Source organism: Colias philodice, chromosome 10, assembly GCF_061535455.1.
Source record: "Colias philodice isolate Cphi_HAF_F1 chromosome 10, ilColPhil1 Martin Lab GWU primary, whole genome shotgun sequence".
In the NCBI taxonomy this organism is placed as follows: Eukaryota; Metazoa; Arthropoda; class Insecta; order Lepidoptera; family Pieridae; genus Colias; species Colias philodice.
The window spans coordinates 8536013-8561668 of NC_143095.1; the positions used below are offsets into that span (position 1 = coordinate 8536013).

Genomic DNA, 25656 nt, shown 5'->3' on the forward strand with positions numbered 1-25656 from the left:
CCTATACTTGTAGTGTACCCATGCTTGTACCAATATTTTTATTTTTATTTTTTTATTCTAATTTTTATTACTCATCTACTGCCATTTTATTTTTGTGATATTACAGAAAATTACAAGATGAAATATAATAATTGAGAATGAAAAGCCCTATTTTATCTGGTTGCATTACGATCAAAAACACTTAGATCGTAGCCAACTTCATTTTTGGGCGAGTAAAGCCTCAAACTGTAATATTGCCTGAAACCCAAAATGGCTTATGAATATTATATTGTATGAGTTATTATTACGATAGTTAATAACAGATAGCAAACACGCGTAGACCTTGTGATACCATATCTGATAATCATCATAAAAGGAAATATAATTTTATAGGTGATATGATCGTGAATAGGAATACATATATAACTGGATAAATTGGTAACAAGAATAAACAATATGCATTCGAAATAACTTTAATCAAATTTAATTTACAATGAAATAACATTTTTGCATTAGTAAAATAAAGTCATATAACTACTGACAAGATATAACCTTTTTGAAAGGTTTTGGAATGGCATTTGCAACAAATATACAGCACACTAAACATACAAGGGCAATAATTTTAAAAATAAAAATACGTGACGTACACAATGCAATAATATGATGAGCTTAATATGTTGTTTGTAGAAAATTGTTGGACTTTAATGTTAATCTTTAACACACAAAATATAGCTGCTAAGTTTAAAGCTAATACACACTGGGGCCCTGAACTCATTTTAAACTATGCCCTACTTATATAAAAGTTATTGTACACAAATTGTCTACAGACTACGAAATTTAAATTTTCCGTTGTACTGTAATAATTGCAGTACTGAATATTTCAGAGATTGTTTTCTTTTAATCTGGTTAAAAATCATCTGAAAAATATACACAATAGCGCTGAATCTTGTGAATCTTGTGAACAAAATGTGTGTGTACAGTTACCATTACATATAAATCTTATAAGGTTCTAGCAAAACATAAATTATACAAATTAATAATACATAATATGTATAGCAACTAGCAATTTTAGTTATAACTGGTATTTATATTATTGACTATTTTAACATATTTTAGAAATTTTAACTATTACAAAGGGTAATAAACAGATATAGAAAAGGATATTAATTACATTCCAAGTAGAAAAATAGTTGTGAAGAAGGCTTTATGTCTTACTTATAGCAAATTCGTTTTAATATTTGTTAAATATATATCACGATAGCAGTCACAAAGCAAGCAATTTTAAAAGTTTGGTCGAAAGCTGCAGGAAAAATTGTACAATTTTTTAATTTTTTTGTACCATTTTAAACACAATAATTGTAAAACATACCATTTTATTGCATGAATGATTTATGTAGCAGCCAATGAATACCAAACTTTTAGCTTTTACTAGAATCTCTGTATCAAATTTTCGCTTGCGTGTATTTTTCTATTTTATAAAGTGAATTTACGATATACATACGTGGATTGTTCAAATAACGTCACGGTATTCATTGAGATATACATATGGAGACGACACCGCCTACATCACATATTATGTTTTTGTTGTGGAAAAAAATAATTTTACACATTTAAAAATATTGTATGTACTGTGGATATTATTTGAAAAAAAGTTAAATCATGAAAGATGAAAATAAATTACCTATGTATCATTTTTTTTGTTACATTGATTGGTTTTAATTGAAAAGTTTTTAAATGATAAGTTTATTAAGTAATAATTTATTTATTAGATTAATTATTTTTTTTGTTACATTGATTGGTTTTAATTGAAAAGTTTTTAAATGATAAGTTTATTAAGTAATAATTTATTTATTAGATTAATTATTTTTTTTGTTACATTGATTGTTCTTAATTGATAAGTAATAAGCAAAATATTTACAAAGTTTCGCCTCTATAGCGCGAACGGCGAGTCGATGACATCGCTTAATCTATGACTCACAAGCCGCCCCGCGCCGCTACGCTTGCAGCACAGATTTTGTTCGTGGTGTCTCCTCTATACGTAGTAATAATAGCTCAATGACGGTATTATAGTATACTTTTATACAGTACAGGGCTGTTTGAAAAACGCTATTCTTTTCATAAAAAAGATATACCATTTTTTAAACAACCCTATAACCACAATTTGTATAATATACGACTACTTATGTATCATCGAAAATTAAGATAAGGCGATAATATCGACGAAAAGCGATGGCTTAATAAAACATTACACTAACTCGGGAAATTATTTGGGGGGAACATATATTCTTGTATCACAAATATATGTTTTTTGCTTAATATAATATCGTTTTAATAACTATTGATGATCTTACATTAACCTCGTATATTTCTCTAGTATAAACTAAAACTGGTACATATTATAAATTATTGTATTTCTTGTTAAGTAGGTCTAGTCAACAACATGAGATATTACTGGGATTTTAACAAGTACCTACATGACAATCATTCATTCTTGACTTATATGAAGATCTTAAAGCATATTCTCTGTTTTCTCATATTTTGTGTAGTAAGTACGAAGTCTATGTCTAATTTTTTCATGTTTTATTTTATTCTGACGCATTTTTGTTTAAAATAGTAATTGGAAATAATAAATTTAACTAATGGTTAAAATATCCTTGAATTGGGAACACCTACTAGATGTGGGTGAAATACAAATGATAATATTTAACATATTACAATCGTGCAGTTCCAAAATGATGCATATAAGTTTAAACATTCTTATTAAATAAAATTTTAGTCCAATTACAATATTCCCAGGAGTATTAGGTTTTTCGATAATTAATTAAGATAATTAACCAAATTTTTTTGATTAAATAAGGGTTTAAGAAGAGAAAAAAATACTATTTTTAATTCGCGTGAAAATTAATTGATAGACTTAACATAATAAGTATGAAGCGAACTTTGAAATGAATCTCACTCTAGCTTAATATTATTTAATAAGAAAATGAAGTCATAAGTACGCCTTGTTGACTTAAAAATGTGTTAGGGCTAATCTTTCAAAAGTAAAATTAATCAAAATATAAAGTATTGCAATGCCACCCCATATTATTCACAATCAAAATAAACAGATAAGTATTGGTTATCTATTGTACACTGACAATTGAAAAATCAGCCCTAAATGCATAAAGAACCACAAAATAGCAACTCTTCATTTAAGTTCCGGAGCCTTCTTAAATGAGATGATTTTCTTAAAGTTGTAATTTGAGTAACAACTTTAAGAAAATCGTCCGAACAGGTAAATCATACAGTTTCGAACAGTATATAATTATTATTCCACAAAGCATTAATTAATATGTTTCTAGTAAAATATTGCGTGGAATGTCAAACACAACTTTAATTTATATGAAAGTGAATTCAAAATATTTTCATAAATAATGATAATATAAATATTAAAAGCCATCCACCATTTACAAATATGTAACCATAGATTGGTGTCATTTCATTAAGTTTTAGGACCCGAAATTAAAATAATTTTAATAATAAGATGAATTATTCATCTTAAATTCATGGGACTCCATAAAACTCGAGACAACAAAATGTGTCAAACTTGTGTGATCTGTTTCAATATTAACAGAATTATTACAATCTGAAAAACTATTACTTGGTACAGAATGACACCTTTATAATAATTAATTATTTAAATATATAAATTTTCTTTATGTAAAGTGCACTTTATATATCCAGTGGTAATACTGCGCATATAATTTTTGCATATTGTTCTTATTTTGAACTGTCATTACTTTTTTAACAATATACAAATAATGGACTATAATAACTGTTCTATTCATTTATTTGCATATAACTTTTTACAAATACATTTTTAAATGTACGGTTACAAAGAGTATCAAATCGAATGTAACTTTAGGCCATCTCACACAACATAACACGCTATTTATAAATTTAGCTTTACATTTCGTCATAAATATGAATCCATTCAATATACATTTTAACAGATAATACATTTATATGAAGATATATTCATAATTTTCGCGTTCGTATTGTCAGTAGAATACCAAGAATTAGCTTTAAATATATCTATTGAACTGTAACTCCATATCCGTAATATCACTTCGGCTCGACACAGTACAATACAAATACAATGTCTGTCTTTTAAAGCGTTTTAAATAATAACAAACATACTACATCTAATGAATACACTAGCACTAGCCGACTTCACTTTTCACGTAGAACAGTAGGTAAGGTGTGGCCGCGGATCTCATTTTGGGTTCAGCAGACAGGAGGTCTTCGAATTCTTCGTTAGATATGGGTTTGACAAGGTCATCGTCGCAGGCGAGCCAGCCAGTTTCCGGCCTATGTCTGGGAACACAGCAATCTCGGGCTGTACAGCCTGTTTGTTGTGGCCGTGGTCGGTTGAACAGTGTCCTCATGAAGCTGGTGCCGGTGTTCGAGGCGGTGGAGTCGTTGTTGCTCTCTCTGTCGCACTTCACGTCGGCTTGTGAGCTATCCCGTGCGTATGCGACGTAATGCCCGCCGGTTAGCGTTTGACCGAGGTGCATTATGACCGCCCAAAGGATGTACCTGAAAATTGATACAGGTATCGATAAGTTATCATTTATAAAATGTGCTACCATAACAATAGAAAATTGTTTAATAAAATGGACCCATAACCTGTATTTTTTTTAATTATTAATATTTACCAACCTTGATAGATTTTGACAGAACTATATTGTAAGCGGTGTTTTCCATTCCATTATAAAATAAAAAAAGACGGGTTGCACTCCAGGAGTGCCGGCAGAAGTTAAAACTTGATTATTAACGTTGAGCATGTTTGATATTTTGGAATGGTATCCGTCTTACGCTTTTTCGATCAGGTCACGTGTCCTGACGCGAGTTTAAGATTTTATACCCATTTCAGAAAAAGTGCTCAACGCCGCTAAAGAAGTTTTCACTTCAAAAAAATAGATCTTTACTAAAACTATCATATGCACCTGTGAGCAGGTTGCTGGTCGGGGCCGCGTCTCGCGCACGGCTCGCAGAAGCACGGCATCAGCAGCGGCGTGGGCGCGTGGCGGGTGATCTTCTCCATGCCGCCGCTGAAGCGCTTCAGCTGCAGCACCAGCAGCCGCGGCAGGCGCGAGTACGCGACGCTGCGCCGCGCTTCGTTGTAGCGGAGGCAGCGCTCGCACCAGTACTGTGGATTAAAAAAGACGGGTTGCACTCCGGGAGTGCCGGCAGAAGTGAAAACGCGCGTAGTAGACAGGGGATAGCTGTCTAGTCTCCATCCGTCTTACGCTTTTTCGATCAGGTCACGTGTCCTGACGCGAGTTTAAGATTTTATACCCATTACAGAAAAAGTGCTCAACGCCGCTAAAGAAGTTTTCACTTCAATAAATAATGATTAATTGATTATTCGACCCTTCTTTTTTATTGGACATGAAAATTAATGCTGCGTCGCGCTTTAATGAAGCACAAGCGACACTGTTATAACCCATAACCCATATTCAATGTTAAGACAAGTTTTGCATTTGTTTGACTCGCCACAGTAAACATAGAATACAACAAATAATTTCTCATATTACGAAACAGATAAAATAATCTGGACAAATAAACAACACACGAACATGAACTTGAACGCACTACACTTTGAATGCATTTTACAACAGCACTATAATTATAGTCTCATGACTGATATAGACATTCATAGATAAAAAAGAGCATGTGTGTCGAGCACATGTATCAGAAGAGAAACTTCTTTGGCAAGACTAAAAAATACCAAAATCGTCGCGTTACTCCATGACGTGACGTTATTGCCATTGCCATAACGCGACTTAGAAATTTTACTCTCAACGCACCTAAAGAATATAGTTAAAAAAAAATTGGTTGTTTGTAAAGTAGGTTTACGATCGAGATGTTTACGTGATAACGTCTTATTGGTTTCAGCGCTCGAGATGAAACGGGAGATCGGTCCGTCTCTCTCTCGTTATACCTGCGATCGCACTCGTGAGGTTTTGGTGTGACACAAGTTTCTGAACATGTCACCCGACTAAAACGATTTTAAAAACGTTATCACGTCAAAAAATAAAATAGTTTTTTTTTTTAATACTGCTTCATGGCAATCTGTTGATCACAACAATAAGCCACTAATTTGTGTGATATTTATATCTGTTAGGTTTTTTTTTTTTTGCTTAGAAGGACACATCTCAAATGGATGTATCATTCCATCCTTACAAATCTGCCCTGTAGTGTTGGCACACTATGTCTTTTTAGCCTTCTGTATTGAAGGCCTTGATCTCCGCTTAATAAAATTATAGTAATTATAAATCATTTTGTCACCTTGTTCTGATCGCGCAGGTACTCGCTGGACAGGCAGGCGGCGCGGAACGGCTCGTCGGGCGCGTCGTCGTCGCCGACCGGCACGCACAGCTCGCACACCGCCTGCGCCTTCTGCGTCACCGTCTCGCACTCCAGGCACATGGTGCGCACCACCATCGTGCCTGCCACGTGTATATAAGCTTATTCATTTAAAAAAAAGACGGGTTGCACTCCGGGAGTGCCGGCAGAAGTGAAAACTTGATTAATTATTAACGTTCAGCATGTTTGATATTTTGGAATGGTATCCGTCTTACGCATGGAATATAAGGGCTTAAAAAAAAATCCGTCTTACGCTTTTTCGATTGTCCTGACGCGAGTTTAAGATTTTAGACCCAACGCCGCTGAAGAAGTTTTCACTTCAAAAAATCGCAACAAATAAATCTATTTATGAAATGATTAATTCAAATATTAAACAGTAAGTCTGTTTTATAATTGAATATATATTTACGCTTAAATTACTTACTAAATATAAATTGATGCCACAATAATTAATAACCTATCTATTAATAATTGAGATCTATGATAATAAAATACATCAAGGCTATTTTCGACAGTTTGTTACATTATAAAACTGATTTTGAAACTTGTTAATTTTTTCAAATTCAAACATTAACAATAATGCCAACCTCTACTTATATCCAAAAACTCCATATTACATCAAGACTCACCCTCAAAATCATCAGCAACAAAGTCCCACCCTGGTCGAGCCCGTTCATCCCTCTCTGGATCAGCTGGCGACGGAGCTCTTTCCTCAGTGGGCGAACACCGTCTATCGTTCAGTTTCACCTCCTTGCGTTTCTTCCATGACTTGCGCAAGTTGCCCAACGTTTTGCCGCCGTCCTCTATCGTTTGCGGACGGCTGAGACCATTACTGGAACGATTGATAGATTTTTGTAAAGTAACCGTCATGAGAAGCTATAAATTTTGTAAACAAGTGTTCAGGAGTTCACAACATTTGGACCAACAAAAAAAATGAATTTGTTTAAGATTTAATAAATTATTAAGTAAAAAAATCACCTGTAAAAATCACCGGTAGTCACTTGTCACACGAAGCTCAAGCTATATCTCCAGGTATACCAATTAACCTAACCAATTACTTCACAATTTAAAACCTACTTCTAATATTAACCTTAAGTTTCCAAAGATTAGCGCGTTTGAACAAACAACTCTTTCTTTTTACTTATTATATATTTTAGATAAATTGTATTACGCACCTTTTGACGTTTTTTTCGTGGCGAATTTATTTCCTTAGATGTACTGGCTACTGGCTCCATTATACGTAATAACAAATAAAATTAACGCAACAATTAAAGTAACAACAATAAAAAAGTGATAACGAAACAATAACAAAATTAACAATAACAACCAGATCCGCGATATATGCAAAGCAATGAAACAAACTCGTACGCATTCGAAACTCGAATGATGCGTTTATTTCAAAATGGCGTCCCGATAGTTCACAATCCCTGCGACGGACGCGTTCCGGTACCAAGAAACACAAACGATAGCGCTTTGCGTCGTTAAAATATGATCCGACTAAATTAAATAGGTTGTTACTTTCATATAACCCGTCTATATTTCATGTCGATTGAATATGGTCAATTTATTATTATCTCGCAGTATAAAATGTTTACTTAGTAAAAGATGTTTGTTTACATAATTTATAGCTTCTCGTGACGGGTACTTTAGAAAATAGTTAAGGGGATTACTATGGTCAAAACCGGAAAACACCTTATACATATTGAATTTTGTTGAGGAAACTGTTGGTACGATTGTCTTATTAAAAAAAATATATGTGATACTCAAGGATATAATTAACAAAGTGTATTGTTTACTTTTCAGTTTAGAACGGCCTAAAAATAAAAAAAATACATAGAAATCAACCCCTTTTTGAACATAAAACGCATTTTGTTAGGAAAACGGCTACATATTTATACATGAAATTTATACCAAAAAATATGTTATGATATTTGTAACAATTTGTATTGATTGTTTTTTCAATTTTCATTATTATCGTTAAATTATCAAGAAAAAACTCGAATTTATAATAAAACCCACATAAAACCTCACCTCTATTGCATATTTTCGACGAAATTTGACGATGTCAGTTCGACTCGGACGGGGGACTGTACGTGCGGTTTTTTTTGCAAAATAACGCTAAAATTCACCGAATTGAATGTTTTGTTAAATTAAACCAGATTGTAATAGGTATTTACATGAGCAGTTCATGAAATGAAAGTTAAAAATAGGTATGTAAAGATATAAAAATCTGTTTGTAAATTAGTTTTGTTTTTGAAAGGCGTCATTGAATAATATCCAGTGTTGATAATTTTTGACAGTAAAATATTATCAGAAAACACATACCTATAAAACAGTAACCAGACTTTCCCTGTGCCTTGAATATTTTTTAAAAAAGATTTATTGCTGTTCTATCGTATATTTTAAGGGTCCAAAACAATCCAAAGCCGGGAGATACTGACACAAAATTTTGGGTCATTTGTAACCGGATGGCGGTTCTACAGTGGTCTTAGTACGCAATGACAAAAAGAAAAATCATGGTCAGAACAGTGGTACCGGCATACTAGTCGCGTGGGCGTTAGTCGAACTCGTCGGATAAATTACGGAAGGCAAACGATTTGTAACACAAAAATTTTAGGATTTACCCATAGCCCATAAAAAAGAAGTAGGCGGTAGTGTCATGCCATACTTTTCCGGTGTAATTTACAGCCCACAATACCGACGTGAATGCGTTGATTTAAAAAAAAATTCAACCATTTGTACCAGGCTAATTTTTGCACAGGTAATCATCGTCCAGTAGCCATGTACGAAAATCGCCATGCCATACTTTTCAGACAGTTCCAAATGGTCGCCATACCGCCGAAAATCAGCAATTTTTTTATATTGTATAAAATCATTTAATTGTATATTATTGTATAAAATCGTAGGAAAGTCAAAACTGACATAAACGTATAGCAACATTTTTAGCCGACGCCATTATAGGACGAAATTCTCAATTCAACTGAATTTTTTGTTGGTTCCGTTACCTCCGCACTTTTAACTGGGTGAACCGATGATTTCTTCTACACTAATATTATAAAGAGGAAAACTTTGTTTGTTTGTTTGTTTGATTGTAATGAATAGGCTCATAAACTACTGGACCGATTTTAAAAATTCCGTTCACCATTCAAAAGCTACATTATCCACGAGTAATATAGGATAGGTTTTATCCCGGAAATTCCACGGGAACGGGAACTATGCGAGTTTTTATAGATACTTACCGACACAACTAACACTGTATTCTTTGTACGGAAGGTATGACCCATATCAGTCATAGTCATAGGCTCTGGTAACTTCAGTCGCAGGAAAATCACTCATTTTGTAATGTGTTCAAAGATAAACAGTAGAAAAAAAACTCAGTTTAAAACACGTTATAATATTTTTGATTTGAAGCTGCTATATAGTCGATAAATAGGCACCAAACTCTTAAAGGGGTATAATATTTTAATGTTTAAAAATCGAAACACATTTTATTTCTCGTCATCATTTCAAAGACGTAAGGGATTTAAAAAATTAACCCCGAACTAACTACAAAATACATAACAAGTCGAAAAAAACGTGATTTCTTGTCCGTTCCCCTATTTTTTTCGGTGTGTGTAGGTTGCATGCATATATTCCTACTAGGTATGAAGAGATATACAGAGAACGCTAAATACATTTGCCTGGTCACCATTACCATTCGATACACCATGACATGGTAGAGGCCGTTCTATAGAATTACGTCAAATAATGTACTCCATCTTTTATATCTCTGTAGGTGAGATGTTCTCCACCCTAGCCATCATCAGGTCTCCAGAATATAGTAGAGTCCGTGTTGAATAAAATTAATTTCTAAATCGGTGTTTTCTTAACTGTTCCCCACTCTAGAACTTATAATTACTTGCTTAGTCATTTTAAGGTCTCCAGAATGGGTCATGTAGTAGAGACTTAACGGTTAATGTTGAAAGATGAGTCTTCCTACATTACATTTACAACATACATAGTACACAATATTTACTATTCATAAATGTAATATGTTACTGCCTCTCAGAGAAAACATAAATTAGGTAGAAACCACTAACACATTACGATACAATACGATACAGTATACAATTCCATAATCTTTGGTCACTTTTACTTCAACAACGATGTATATTTATAGAGGGCGGTTAAAAAAACAAATTCAAATGTAGTGACAGAATCATTAAGGTCGTTGAACCGTGTAATTGCCTTAAGTCTACTGTACGAGCTAGCGCGCATGAGCAACTTTGTCTCCGCAACTATTTTGTCTCTCCCATCAATTTGTATGGGGAGTTGCGTCGCTACGTGCGCGCACTTTCATACTAGCCCATAGGTGGGAGAGACAAAATAGTTGCGGAGACAAAGTTGCTCGTGTGCGCTAGCTCTAAATTGAATTATTCTACTCATTGAGTTCATTATCAAAACCGATTTATATTCGTCCCTCTACAGGGATATAATTCCTATAGGAGTTCAATAAGGCTTATGTGGTGAGAGTAAGGTATGTTAAGTTAATGAAAATCATTATTAATATCGAAAATTATCGTCACTGAAACCTCTATCAAGTGAATGATTATTGTACTGTGTGTAATGAATCATATGAAAACAATAACAATATTATTATGCAACGTTTGTAGCATAGAAAGTATTAATAGAAAAATCGTCACGACGTACGACGCTATCGCTATTACGTATTAAATTAAAAATAAGTGTTGTATTATCGATGTTTTATTCATGTTAAGACTAAGATTAGAAGCCAATTACATAATGTTTGTTATGGCATCGAGTACTTAAAAGGTTAATCCATGAATTCTTAAAGTGATGAATGCTTTTGTTTAGATAGAAATTACAATCTAATGGGTCTTTATAGCCTTAAATTAATGACTTTTAAACATACATAATTCTTGTATTTGCATTAAATTTTATGTGCAATTTATAACATCCTAAATTTTGTATCATTTACGACTTTCACACAAAAACCTAGTTCAAATTCTTTTTTTTTTTTAGAAAAAAAAAAAATCTTTATTGAAAAAGTTTCAAAATAATACAGTTAAAAAAAAATATTTGGGGAAATTAAAGCCTGTGTTAGTTAAAAACTGTGTTACTAGTTATATTGAAATATAAAAATCCATACCTATCTCCATTCTCTTGCAACTGCAGGCGCGAGGCGCGAGCGCTCAACGCTCGACATGTTTCACGTATATTGTCCAATATACACACCAATAATTCGTGTGCATCTTGTTGTCTGTTACCTATAAATATAATGTTTATTTTAAACAAAAACTAAAGTGGCTATAAATTGTCAGAACTAGACCAATTTTATGGGACCACAGGCACAAGCTGTTGAAAAATATAAAAATGAAAGTTTTATTACAGTGAAGAACAATCATAATATCTATCAGACTAGCAGTGCCACATACAAAAATATCATATTCAATTAATTGTATAAAACAATTCAATATTGCAATTTACTACTGTATAGATTGTCTAATCTAAAAATGAACGCCCCTCCACTGTGTTTACGCTCACATTCAAAGTACGTGTATAGACGCAATACACACAAATTGGTCTGCCTCATTGGTCGTTCAGTCCTCCAGTCCTGTCCATGCCCGAACGACAGGACCAGTTGGCCAACTAGTGCATAAATGACGCGATGCACGACAGAACGGACGTGTCATTCCGTACATAGCGCACTCTCCCCGCCATACAATGCTAGGCACCTGAACTGATCGCCCGATTAGTTGACAAATCAGTGCGCGAAAGTCAAAGTTTGCAGTAGAATCGCCGCGCGCACACATATAAAAGTGGTTCAATAATTATTTGTCCTCACACATTGAAACAATGAAGTTTAGTGGAAGGGCGTTCATTTTTAGATTAGACAATCTATACATTTCATAATGCATTAACCACTGTATAGCAATCAATACTATATTTAAAACAATCTCTGCTGTATAGTGCCTGTTTCATTTGTATAATTGATTGTGTATGTTTTCTGCTACAGGCAGCCCCACTCAACTCTATCTGCTCTCAAAAGGACAGTTGACAGTTTCAATTCCTAGGAACTGGAGTTTTACCATTTTCTTTTGTAGTTATAAAATAAACTAACCTTCAAAAGTAGAGTTGACATCTCTCAAAGCTGCTAAAAAGGCATCAGCTGCGTACGGTTCAGGACTTGTGTCAGCTGTCGTGTTCATACATTTGCTCTCCACTGCACGCAGACTTAAATATGTCTCGTGAAGTTTCTCTGTTGCTATCTACAATGTTTCAAACATACTTCATATAAAAAAAACCTATATGATTGAGATTTTGTTTTTTAAGCTATTGCATAGCTTCTATCGCGGGCCTTGAGCGCGGGGACCGAATCGAGAAATTCCGTAACGAAAAAACCTCACGCTCCCCACTCCGACGGGCTCGGAGGTGTAGCTTGAAGGCATGCTATGCAATAGCTTTACCGCGGCAGTCCACAGTGCCACACGTCTTTTTTTTTACTGCACATTTATTACTCATACAATAGAAGAGAACTGTTTTTCTAGCTTTACACTTATTACTCATACATACAATATAAATTTCCTATCATTATTATATAATCTAATTCATAATTTGGCACAGTAATAGCATATCTGATAAATCCGTCAACTTTAATACTTTGGATTTACACTATCATTAATTCAATGTTTTTTTAAGAAAATAAACACACTGATAAAGTTTTTTTGTTATCTCTCTGATTCACTACAAAATTCTCCCTATTAAGAATGATAACTTTATGGCAACCATTTAAACAGCTATGGGGCTAATAACATATAGCATTATTTTTAGTCTTGATTAATATATTACCTGTATTTTACTCTTTCCTGAACTATTATCTGACTGTCCCAAAGACAGTAAATCTTTACTGCTCCAGGACCTTGTTCCTGAAGAGGCGATGCCGGCCGCACTTCTACCGAGGGAGGAACTCTTTAACCTGATGCTGCCAAGTTTCTGTTCCACTCTACTCAAATCTGACACTAAATGGTGCAGATTATGGACAAATTGAGGGGCATACCTGAAAGTAATTTATGATTATAACAGTTCTTAAGCAAGATTTTTCATTGGGTTAATAAATTGAATATCTACAGGTGATTTGGTAGTGTTAGCACATTCTGGTGGTAAATATATAATTATGTACTTTGATGATTCAAAAAGCACTGCTGTAGGAATAAATTTTTAGTTTGAATTTAATATTTTCATCAGTTTATTATAAATTTACTATACCTATCAAACCTTTAAAACATAATATCTTTTAACAAATGTACATAACATTAATAGCAGTTAAAAGAAATGCATGCATGTATTATAATTAATATGGTTAACTTTACTCACCTCAAAGTATACAATACACTGTTAAGAAAACATGTGTTTCCAAGATTAGAGAGGGTGGCGATAGGAGCCTTGGTTTGGGAGCCCCCCCCATACTGATTATCTGACGAGTGGTGGCCATTCAACATGGCAGTGCTGCCTTGCTTGGGCTTTAGTATCACTAACTGGGGTTCTGCGAATGAAGCTACCGAGAAATCATATATTAAAACTTTTCTTCATCATTATTATCAATCATGCAGTATACTATAGGTTAGATTCTTATTAAAATAGAATATTATGTTCTATCATCCATATTATTCAAATAAACTTTGAATTAAATCAATATGCATATCACCACATTTAGATTTACTTAATTACCTAACATTAGTAACAATTTTTTTATTAAAACAGTCATATCTAAATAAATAACAATAAACTAGAAACTTCTGTAATAATTTGTTGTAGTATTCATAAATTTGTCAATAATTACCTCCCACTTTTGATGATTCAGTCAAAGGCTTCAGCTTTTTAGCAGCATTCAATGTATTGTTGTAAGTCCCTTGTAAAGGTCTCTTGACAGGTTTATTTTCTTTATTGTCATAAGATTTTTCACAGGAATAAGTACTTTCTTTACAACCCGGTTTTTTTATTTCGTTCCTTAATTGTGTTGCATTATTTCTATTCAGAGACAGTGAAAATTTAGTTCTATCGACCCCTTTTTTAGTTTCAGGCATAGGATTTAAGGGCATCTTCAGAATACCTGTAAAGATCAAAGGCAATTTATTGTAATACAAATTGTATTGGAAAATGATTGGAAACTTTGCTACTTGTAGAACGGTCAAGGATATTTGTATAAATATTTTCACTTTGTGTCTATTAGCATACTTACGGCATGGGATTATATATTTCTCATCCACTTACATTATATATTATATGAAAATGTATTCCTTACGTTGAAACTGCTAAAATAAACAGAAATTATATGAAAATAACCACGAATAACTCCATTTGTAACAGACCGCCATATTGGATTAGTTGTGTAATGAAAATTTAGTGATGTTCATTGTTCACCGATTTACCGATAAAAATATCGGTAATATAGATGTAAAATAATCATAATCACAAAACATAATAAAAAAATAAATCAAATACTGTAGCGAAATTTTTGTTGGTTTTTTTAAAGTCAAGTAGTTAAAAAATTACTATAAGTAAATGCCAAAGTTAATAAAATTTCGAGGCAATCATGCTATAGAAAGTAGAAGTTGACGATTCTTTTCAAATTCAAATTATTTATTTGTTCAAAATTTGTTTATTATTTATTTATTAATAGTATTCTATTCTAGTATAATTTATAGTCTAGAAAAGAAAAGAGTAATATTAATTGTCAAATAGACACACCTTCTTACCACGAAGAAAAAAAAAACGAATAGAGCAATAACAAGGATGGGAGAACTTCCGTTCCAGTATGGCGCACTTTTTGAAATACGAATAAATCAAATAGATAACTAATAATATTCTAGAGCAAAAAGTGATGATATTATCACAATATACAGATACATAATAATATTATGTTGTATAATAATTATCTGATTGTGGATTATGTCAATGTTTGCATTAAAATTAAAGGAAAATCTTGTATAATATTCTTATAAATAAATAAATAAAATTTTATTCGCATATAATAATATTATTATGTTGTTTATAAAAATATCTTGTCACAGTGCTTGAACTCTAACGAAATTCCTCCGAAGCGGAATCCCTGATTTTTATATTTTTGTGTTTGTTCCGTCGGTCTGCAAAATGTGATAGACAATTATTTTATTATGTATTATGTAGGTACCTAAATAAGTATAACATAGTATTTTAACATAAGCGCAAATTTTGACATGACTTTAATTTTTTATATTTTGAAAGGCGTAACTAAACCGAAAAAAAAATGATTATAAATATTTTTGATAAAATGTTTGTTTATCAAAAATGTAACCAACCGATATACGTTTTAGGAACAGGAATCGTTTCTTAATCTCAAGAGTATGATATAATTTGAAGATCCCTATTAATTGGCGCCCTGGGGACAGCCCTAGGTAACCCTTGGGGACGCAAACAGGGCTGTATGCAATAAAGTCGTACTGAAAAAAACAAAAGGTAGTATTTTAGTTGCGGGGGCGTATGATTACTAAATTTATAGTCAACGTTTCCCAGTACAATCCTTTGTTGTATTTAGTTGAAAACCATTATCTACGGACTAGGTATAGGGACCGGTCATAGCTAAGCCATTTTTCACTATTTTAAACGGTAGATTTAATAGCTGAGTTCTTTTTTTACACGCTGTTTCTATGTTACTCGCATGTTTGTATAATGTATTACCTACTCCTATCCGATTTTGACCCACTTTATACGTGTCCATTAAAAATGGGTCATTTGTGACCATAATTTCATGAGCTTAAGCGCATTTTTCAGTTTTATTAATCTGTTTTGGCGATAAAATAACTTTAGTCAACATTTAATATTTATATGCCTCTAATATTAGATCATAACATTCATAAATTTTTATCTGAGTAACAATAAACTGTTAACCTCAATTTGGGGATTTCTCGTAAATTCTGAGGTGTTGGCGGGATAAAAGACTTTACGAGCAGCTTTAAGATGGATAGCAATTAAGGCCGTAATGTATTTACCTCTTCTATCTACATTACTATAGGTATGTAGCATTCTAAAAATATATACCTATTCTTAGAATAGGTTAATATGTATCTGTTTTTAGGCGAATCCATATTATGAGTGGTTTTAGGACCAGAAAAAGGATAAATAAAAAAAATAGACATAATTGAATGTTCAATTTAGCTTTGAATATTTTTCTAAAGAGAAATTCTTTCAAAATAGGTACTTTAAATGTATAAAAAGTTTAAGGGACCTGAAACATTAGATAAGCTTAGTTGATTTATTATTTTTTTATTGATTAACATGGCGCTATTGTGGCGCTATTATTAATAGGTATCTAATAAACAAAATTATATATAAAGAGAAATACTTGAATGCTGCATTGAAATTAAAACTGCATAACCTTGTGAGTTCGTGAACCAATTTAATAAAATTGTAGATAAGTAATTACTTAGATATTTTTCTGTTTTCAAATTTAAATTGCAGAACTACCATTAGATGAAAAATTTTAAAATGTTATCGGGCGATGATTTTTTTGAGAACTTATAAGGAAATATTCAAAATAGAACTGGTTCTAAGAATATATTAATATTTGAGAATAGTATATTATACCTAATACTTACACGCGAAGTCTCTGATAATTTAATAGAACTATATTGTGTGAAGTGCGTACTACATATTAATATGTCTTACTGATTAAAATTACAGTGTTTATAACTATATAAGCCATAAAAAGGCAAGTTGTCGCCAAATTTCGTTGATTAAATGGATTTTTCAAATAAATTTTGAGGTTATTAAAAAAATCAAAAAGAAGAGGTGTAGATTTTATTTAAGCACGACTTGTTTTGCCGGAAATAGAGAAAACTCGTTATTTGACCTTTACCTATTACCATTGGTTTCTACGTTAAATTAATTATGTTTCAAGTTAATTTACTCTGGTCTATTATAGGTTATAATATTTATGTTTGTAACATAATATATTAACTTGTTACTATATAAAGTGCACATGCGATCAATTTGTCCTTACTTGTCTCTAAGGACAATAAATAGCGTGAAAATTGAACTGAAAATTAGCTTTGTTTTATTTATTTTGTATCAGTTATTTGTGTCTTGTTGTGAAAAGAAGGTGTCTCGCATTAAATCAAACGAATAAGGAAGTTAAATAGTTTTTTTTTATTAAAATACATTTTCAATTATGCGCTCTATCGCATATTTGTAGAGATTTTATATATTTTTGATTCTGAACATAAACAAAAAACTATTTTTTAAACACGCGGAAAAATTTGAAGAATGCTACGTGTATTTATTTTTATGTGAGAAACCGTTTTTTTTTATCTAAATAGGGATTAGCATCCAGGATATAATATTGAAATCTATAATAAAATTCTTCATATTTTGTAGCTTTGTAGTTAATAATATTAATGGTCAATCCGAGGATTACTATGGATGTGATGTTAGAGCATTTCCTGAGGGCTTTCTATTTGGAACAGCAACTTCGTCTTACCAAACTGAAGGAGCATGGAATAAAAGTGGTAAGAAAGATATAGTTTTTGAAACATTGATTATTATTATAATCAGATTTTTTAATAATTAAAGTACATAAATTTTAGGAAAAACGGAAAATATTTGGGATCACTTAACGCACACACAGCCGTATGAAATTTTAGATCATTCAAATGGTGATGTCGCTGATGACTCCTACCATCTATATAAAAGAGACGTAGAGATGCTGAGAGAGCTAGGTGTACATTTCTATCGCTTTTCACTTTCCTGGACACGTATTCTTCCAACGAGCTTTCCAGATAAAATAAATCAAGACGGTGTCGACTATTATAATAATTTAATAAACGAAATGCTTAAGTATGGTATCGAACCGATGGTGACGATATATCATTGGGAACTGCCACAAAAACTCCAACTGATGGGAGGTTGGACAAACCCCAATATCATAAATTGGTATGCCGATTTTGCCAGAGTTGCGTTTGAATTATTCGGTGACCGGGTTAAATATTGGGTAACAATAAATGAACCATACCAAATTTGTAATGAAGGATACGGCGATACGAATTTGGCGCCGATGTTAAATGTGAAAGGCGTAGCTGAATATATTTGTACGAAGAACTTGCTACTGGCGCATGCTACGGCTTACCACATGTATGACAGGGAATATAGGTCCAAATATAAAGGCGTGGTGTTTATCACTTGCAGCGCTTCTTGGTACGAGCCTGAAAGTCAAGAGCACTATGGAGCAGCGTGGGAAAGTAATCAATTTACGGTAAGGGGTTGTATAACTTTTTGATATATTTAAAACTTTAACATCCATACTAATATTATAAATGCGAAAGTAACTCTGTCTGTCTGTCTGTTACTCAATCACGCCTAAACTACTGAACCAATTTGCATGAAATTTGGTATAGAGATATTTTGATACCCAAGAAAGGACATAGGCTACTTTTTATTGCGAAATATGTACCACGGGCGAAGCCGGGGCGGACCACTAGTTTCTTTATAAATATCTAATTTCAAATTCTCTGTTGTAGTGGGCTCAGCATATACATCCAATATTCTCACATACTGGCGATTATCCACAAGTCATGAAAAAAAAGATTGCCGATAAAAGTAAACAACAAGGATTTTTCCGGAGTAGATTAATTGAATTCACCCCAGAAGAAATCAAGTTTGTGAAAGGCAGCTCTGATGCTCTTGGTCTCAATCACTATTCGACGACATTAGTTTATAGAAATGAGTCTGTGAAGCACATGTATGAGGCGCCATCTTTTATGGATGATCTCGGCGTTGGTATGGTGTCGGTAAATGATAGGCAAGGGAGAGGTATGGTGGATGTAAGTTTATCAACACTGTTATATTCTTTGTAAAGTTAAATCTAGCTTTGGTTAATTTTTTTTGTTCTTGAAGTTTTTTTTTGTAAATTGTTTTGTTATAGAGCGTAGTTTTAGTAAGGGTAGGTATATTTCAATGCATTAAAATCTCTTATAACACGAGTTACAAATTTAGATATGATTTGTGATTTTACCGACTGATTAATAGATACTAGATACATATATATTATTTCAATTTTCGATATATTTTTATAGCTTATTTAGGTATGATTTCTTTAACTAATTGTAATGTTATCACTCGTGAACTAAAAACCCATAAAAAAATTGCAATTTTAAAATTGTTATTAGTTTTTTTATACATGTAAGAACTTTCACGTTTTGGTTACATTATAAGATAAAGTTCGCTCGAATTAAGAACATTTTTAATAACATTTAAGAAGGCGTATAAAGCCAGATAATTCTACGATTAAGCCCCGCACATTACGCGCCATGCCGCGCGCCCTCACAATACCCTCATACACCCGGCTCATCCAACGTACGTAAAGTTCATCGCACGCTAAATTATACACAATATTCTTCGCTCGTTCAACGCGTATTTTCGGTAGTTAGTAGGTATGTTGTCTAAAATAATTGTATAAAACAGTGAAGTTGAAATCATCACAAATTATGTAATATGTCTTTTTATTATTATTTGTTTATAATTATTAATGATAATCTATACATATTATAAAACAATAAAAAAAGTAAAAACTGTCTGTATGTAATATATAAAAAAAAACAATATTAGGGAAACAGTATAGAGCACGAATCCGTAAAAAAAGTCTGTCGAAATAGCGAGTATAGATACTATTTTTAAATAAACATACGCAGTCGACGACACACATTCCTCCAGAACTTTATTTTGATTAATTTGGTTATAGTCCATTGAATGAGTCCCTCCAAGGGGGGTCTAGAGTGCGTGAGTTAGTAACGTAAGATGTTTCTTCGGAAACATGTCAAGAGTCCCTAGGTAATAAACATACTAAAACCCCGGGCCACTAGGAGGAGCCCCGGAGTGGGGGGAGGGGGGAAATGGGTCCATTTTTTTCATTTTTCGCTTAAATCTCAAAAACGGTACATGTTAGAGAAAAACTTTCAAGGAAAAATTGAAAGGCCATAAAATTATCTACAAGTTGTACCTGAATAATTTTTTCCTATATCCTACCGTTTCTGAGTTATACGCAGTAAAACATGATTTTGGCTCAAACAATTTCAACATCAATCGATCAAAAAATATTTCTTTCTTCCAAAAAACTCAAATGTGCAACTTGTGACCAGTACTGATAGATTGCTCTTAATTAGGTCTATAATTGGTAAAATAAACACATTCCTCCATGGAAGCCTTTAGGAGGAATCGATTGTCAAAATATTATATTAGGGCAGTTTGAGTTACTGAACTTGATCTTTTTATTTTTTTCTTCCAAAAAACTCAAAAGTGCAACTTGTGACCGGTACAGATAGATTGCTCATAATTAGGTCTATCATTGCTAAAAATACCAGATTCCACCACGGAGGCGTTTACGGGGAATTGAATTTTATCAGGGTAGTTACGATACATGAACTTTTTATTTTTTTTCTTCCAAAAAGCTCAAAAGTGCAACTTGTGACCGGTACAGATAGATTGCTCATAATTAGGTCTATCATTGATAAAAATACCAGATTCCACCATGGAGGCGTTTACGGGGAATTGAATTTTATTAGGGTAGTTAGTTAAAAAGTTCATGTATCGTAACTACCCTAATAAAATTCAATACCTCCTAAAGGCCTCCATGGTGGAATCTGGTATTTTTATCAATGATAGACCCAATTATGAGCAATCTATCTGTACCGGTCACAAGTTGCACTTATGAGTTTTTTGGAAGAAAAAAATAAAAAGACTCAAACTACCATAATATAATATTTTGACAATCGATTCCTCCTAAAGGCTTCCATGGAGGAATGTGTTTATTTTACCAATTATAGACCTAATTAAGAGCAATCTATCAGTACCGGTCACAAGTAGCACTTTTGAGTTTTTTGGAAGAAAGAAATATTTTTTGATCGATTGATGTGGAAATTGTTTGAGCCAAAATCATGTTTTACTGCGTATAACTCAGAAACGGTAGGATATAGGAAAAAATGATTCAGGTACAACTTGTAGATAATTTTATGGCCTTTCAACTTTTCCTTGAAAGTTTTTCTCTAACATGTACCGTTTTTGAGATTTAAGCGAAAAATGAAAAAATGGACCCATTTTCCCCCTCCCCCCACTCCGGGGCTCCTCCTATTGGCCCGGGGTTTTAGTATGTTTATTACCTAGGGACTCTTGACATGTTTCCGAAGAAACATCTTACGTTACTAACTCACGCACTCTAGAACTTTTTATTCAATGGACTATTAGATTGTACGACATTTTTCGACTCAGCAATTATTCTAAAAATAAAAATAAAAATTATCCTTTATAAAATATTACAAAGTTCTTCGAAATTTACGTATTATTTTATCGACAGCTGGTAACTTTAGCAGGTACCTTTCTGGAGTATTTTTTTCTGCGTGGCAATAGTCAGTAGACACAGGTTGAGAGTGAGGGTCCACATTTTCCAAATTTAAAATTGTTCTGTGAAATTAGTAAATTACTTTCAAACAGGGTCAATTTGATTGATTGCATTTGCAAGGCGACCGTAGGAATTAGGTACCTACATAACTAAGTATAAAAAGTGTCTTTGTAAATTGTAGGCAAGGCAGTGTGTTGCACTATGAATGTAGGTATCTATAAATATCGTCGCATGAATACTCAACTCGCGGAAACGAATTTACAGAATTTACACAAATAATAATATCCAAACTCGCCTGGATAAACTTTCTCAAATGAATCTATAGTTTAGGTGGTCTGTTGCGGTTCTGCATCAGGTGTTTCAGTTTTCAAAATAAATTATTATTTTATATTTCCCGGATAATATAATAGTACCTACACAACAAAATAACTTTCATTCAAATCCGTCCAGTAGTTCCGGAGATTAGCGTGTACAAACAAACAGACAAACACAGACAGTTTTTTTTATTTACGGGATAAAACTCATCCTATGACCTTTCTCAGGTCTCAAGCTATATCTGCACCAAAATTAGAGCCCAGACATACCTACATACAGACACACATACAAAAATTCTAAAAACTATATTTATGTATAGATATGTACTACATATTACTATGTAATACAGATTATGAATATATTATATATATACATATACATATGTATATTATAAAAAAATACCTATTCAATGTAAGTACAATTTTGACTTTCGTACGAATTTGTTATACCTATGTATAGATGTTATGTATGATTATCTAATACAGATTGTAAATATAATATATATGTACTATTCACAACCGGTTTACATATTATTGATATTATTATTTACTGGAGCGAACATAGGATCTGCCTATAGTAATAATAATAATATAAATCTTTCTTGACTTGATTGATTGCACCGCGACTGTAAGAATTAGGTACCACTATGAATTTTATTTACCTAACTAAACTTTCTCAAATAGGTAAATCAAGACTTATCTTTTTATATTATAATTATTATTTATTAATATTATAACAATACTATTATATTATACATTATATACATTATTACCTTCGACATTTAGTTATCTTTTCAATTTGAATCTTCTTTAGTTCTCGTTTCTTAAGTCTTTTCATTTTGTTGTTTACCATTTTCAACAAATCAATATTCGGCGTAATTATAAAACACGGCGCAGCAATTTTAGCGTGGTCTACTCGTCTCAACGGAGCGATAGCGTCTGATGTATGAAATAGAATTATGTTTTTAGCTCCCGGAACGTGCGATGGAAGATGATTTCTTGCGTAATTAAAAATATAGTAAGCGCCAAAAGTGTTTTATCGTGATTAAACCAAAACTAAAAGTAATTACACAAAATGCTCTGACAAATATATTGCAAATGTTTTAATATAATTGTTTATGAAAAAAAAATCATAATAAGTATTACCATGTCCAGTAAAAAACGTAAAAGTGTGAAATTTAGAGGTAACTTCGTGAATTTTTTCTATCGAGTCAATTTCAATATTTTATGTTTTTGATCTGACAATATAATCGAAAATATCATCAAGTTTTACATATATTTTATTTTTTATATTTGGTCTTGAATATTACACGTATCAACTAAAAGTTGATTGGTGATTTGACTTTATACGCGCCCTTAAATTTAAATTATTTTTGTTACCATTTACTTTAAATATCTATCAGTCCTTATATACCTACCACGATGGAATAATTCAGTAGACTTAAAATCTTAAGAAGCTCGTACCATAAGATACGATAATTCGTAGCCGTAGGAGGTTAAGAAAGATTTAATCAAAACAAGGCACAAGAATTAACTCAAAGTTACAAAATTAAGCAGGCCAATAATAATTAATCTTATGTTGTAATAGTATCTAATATAAGTACTAGATATCAACAGATTGGATTGTATAATGTATATTCCAAATCATAATTTTGGTGCCAAAAATGTTTTTAATCTATTAAAGTTCCTAACACTCAGTTTATTCTAGGACGTTCCATGGGGATTTTATAACTTGCTAACAACGATTCGGGAAGAATATGGAAACCCACCTATATACATAACTGAGAATGGTTTCTCAACAAAGGCTGGTCTGGTGGATGATGATCGTGTTACATACTATAGAGGTTATTTATCTGCCATGTTGGATGCTATAGATGAAGGGTCTGATATTCGAGCCTACACTGCATGGAGTTTGATGGATAATTTTGAATGGAAAATGGGTTATACGTATGTATTTCTGATTCTAAATATTATGATGCATATATTCTATGGGTATAAGTGACGAAGAACTTATAAAAGGCTTTTTATCTTCTGTGTTTTGTATTTACGAAGAACTAATTTCTAATTCTTAACTCTAACGAAACTTGACAATTTTGGGAAAAGAAAGAAGAAGGATCATGGGATTATAGTAAACCCATCGAGTTGCGGCTGATTTGATTAATTATTGTCTTGGGATATTCCGTTCATGTTCCTTGTGTTTTTCAAACATTTTCGAGGCTGAAATGAATTGTCTTTTCTGAATAATGATTTGTACTTTTTCCAAACCAATACAGACATTTCAAACTTTTAATGGTTTTAACATTTTTAGGGAACGTTTCGGCCTATATGAAGTTGATTACAATTCTTCGGATCGGATACGAACAGCGAGAAAATCTGCCTACGTGTACAAAGAAATTGTTCGTACGGGAACACTAGACATATGTTACGAACCCGATTTGTCTATGCCAATATCAATAGACGAAGGACACTAATACCTATTAATATGTATTTATTACATATAAAAAGTATATCGAGCGAAGAGATTAAATTTTACCTTATAACTGAGCCTTACAAATATAGCATAAAATAGGATTGAAATAGACAAAATTGTTTCATTGTCATAAGTTGTTTTATTTATGCTTTCCCTACTCATCATACAAATTGCGCCTCAGTCTCTGAAGTCAGCCCACGCTGCCATTTACAAATAATACATCATACTTAATAATAAATAAGCATGAGTATATAATCCGGAAAAGCCATTATTTGAAACAGCAAACCCATTTTATTTTAATATAATATTTATTTTTGTGACTTTTACTGGGACGAAGATACAGAATCACATATTCTAATTCAGGCACATAAAAACTGTGTTTTTACAATAAAATGATTATATTATTCTGACCAATGTTGTGGTGTGTTGTGTGTGCTGGGTAGATATAGCAGATTATCGTAGAAGCCATCGAAGTTCTAAACTACTAGAAATTATTTTAATCATATCTACAATAAACAAAATACCTAAACATTTTTTTTTTCTAATTCTTGAAATCGATGTAACGTTTTACTAGAAATTTACACCACTTTATCATTTTTTACATTCTTATAAGTATTTCAAACTATTATACATAATATGATTGTTTATAGAATAGGTTCCATAATTGCAGTGTGAAATCTGTGACCATTTTATTTTTATTGTGATGGTTTGTCACTGTGTGAAAAATCTTATAATATATATAAAATTCTCGTGTCACAATGTTAGTCTGCATACTCCTCCGAAACGGGTGGACCGATTCTCATAAAATTTTCTGTGCATATCGGGTAAGTCTGAGAATCGGCCAACATCTATTTTTCAATTTTCATATGTACCACGGACGAAGCCGGGGCGGGCCGCTAGTGATATGATAAAATTAGCACATTACAGTTACCTGAGTCATTGAAACGTCCAGTAGTGCCATGCAATTGTCTGTTATTACAGCTCGTTCATAAATTGCAACAATTTAATACTTTCCACTGATTAATAATTGCTATAGTTTAAAATATATAAAAATTTCG

The 25656-nt window shown here is 32.4% G+C and overlaps 2 protein-coding genes and 1 long non-coding RNA gene across 6 annotated transcripts in view; 2 read left to right on the forward strand and 1 right to left on the reverse strand.

Moving 5' to 3' along the window:
- LOC149485333 (uncharacterized) overlaps window positions 1–25656 on the forward strand; it is a 316030-nt gene that overhangs the window by 89013 nt on the left and 201361 nt on the right. The gene's annotated exons all lie outside the window — the stretch shown is intronic.
- Window positions 437–14773, reverse strand: Usp1 (ubiquitin specific protease 1). Of its 4 annotated transcripts, none has more exons than XR_016316208.1 (11): window positions 14630–14766; window positions 14231–14500; window positions 13765–13945; window positions 13240–13447; window positions 12512–12659; window positions 11540–11657; window positions 7020–7222; window positions 6313–6473; window positions 4968–5170; window positions 2765–4557; window positions 437–2407 (listed from the first exon to the last, which is right to left on the reverse strand). XR_016316208.1 is itself a non-coding variant. In XM_089700126.1 (10 exons), exons 2-10 carry the CDS (start codon window positions 14487–14489, stop codon window positions 4182–4184), a joined length of 1857 nt encoding a protein of 618 aa, XP_089556252.1. In that variant the 5' UTR covers window positions 14490–14500; window positions 14662–14773; the 3' UTR covers window positions 437–4181. The 4 variants fall into 4 exon arrangements, 2 of the variants coding, with proteins under 2 accessions (XP_089556252.1, XP_089556251.1); XR_016316207.1 differs by having other exon boundaries at window positions 2450–4557; XM_089700126.1 differs by having other exon boundaries at window positions 437–4557; window positions 14662–14773.
- On the forward strand, window positions 17335–24731 carry LOC149485338 (myrosinase 1-like). The gene is made up of 6 exons (XM_089700127.1): window positions 17335–17714; window positions 17803–17933; window positions 18012–18676; window positions 18942–19244; window positions 23837–24075; window positions 24437–24731. The coding sequence occupies exons 1-6, from the start codon at window positions 17692–17694 to the stop codon at window positions 24597–24599; spliced, it is 1524 nt and encodes a 507-aa protein (XP_089556253.1). The 5' UTR covers window positions 17335–17691; the 3' UTR covers window positions 24600–24731.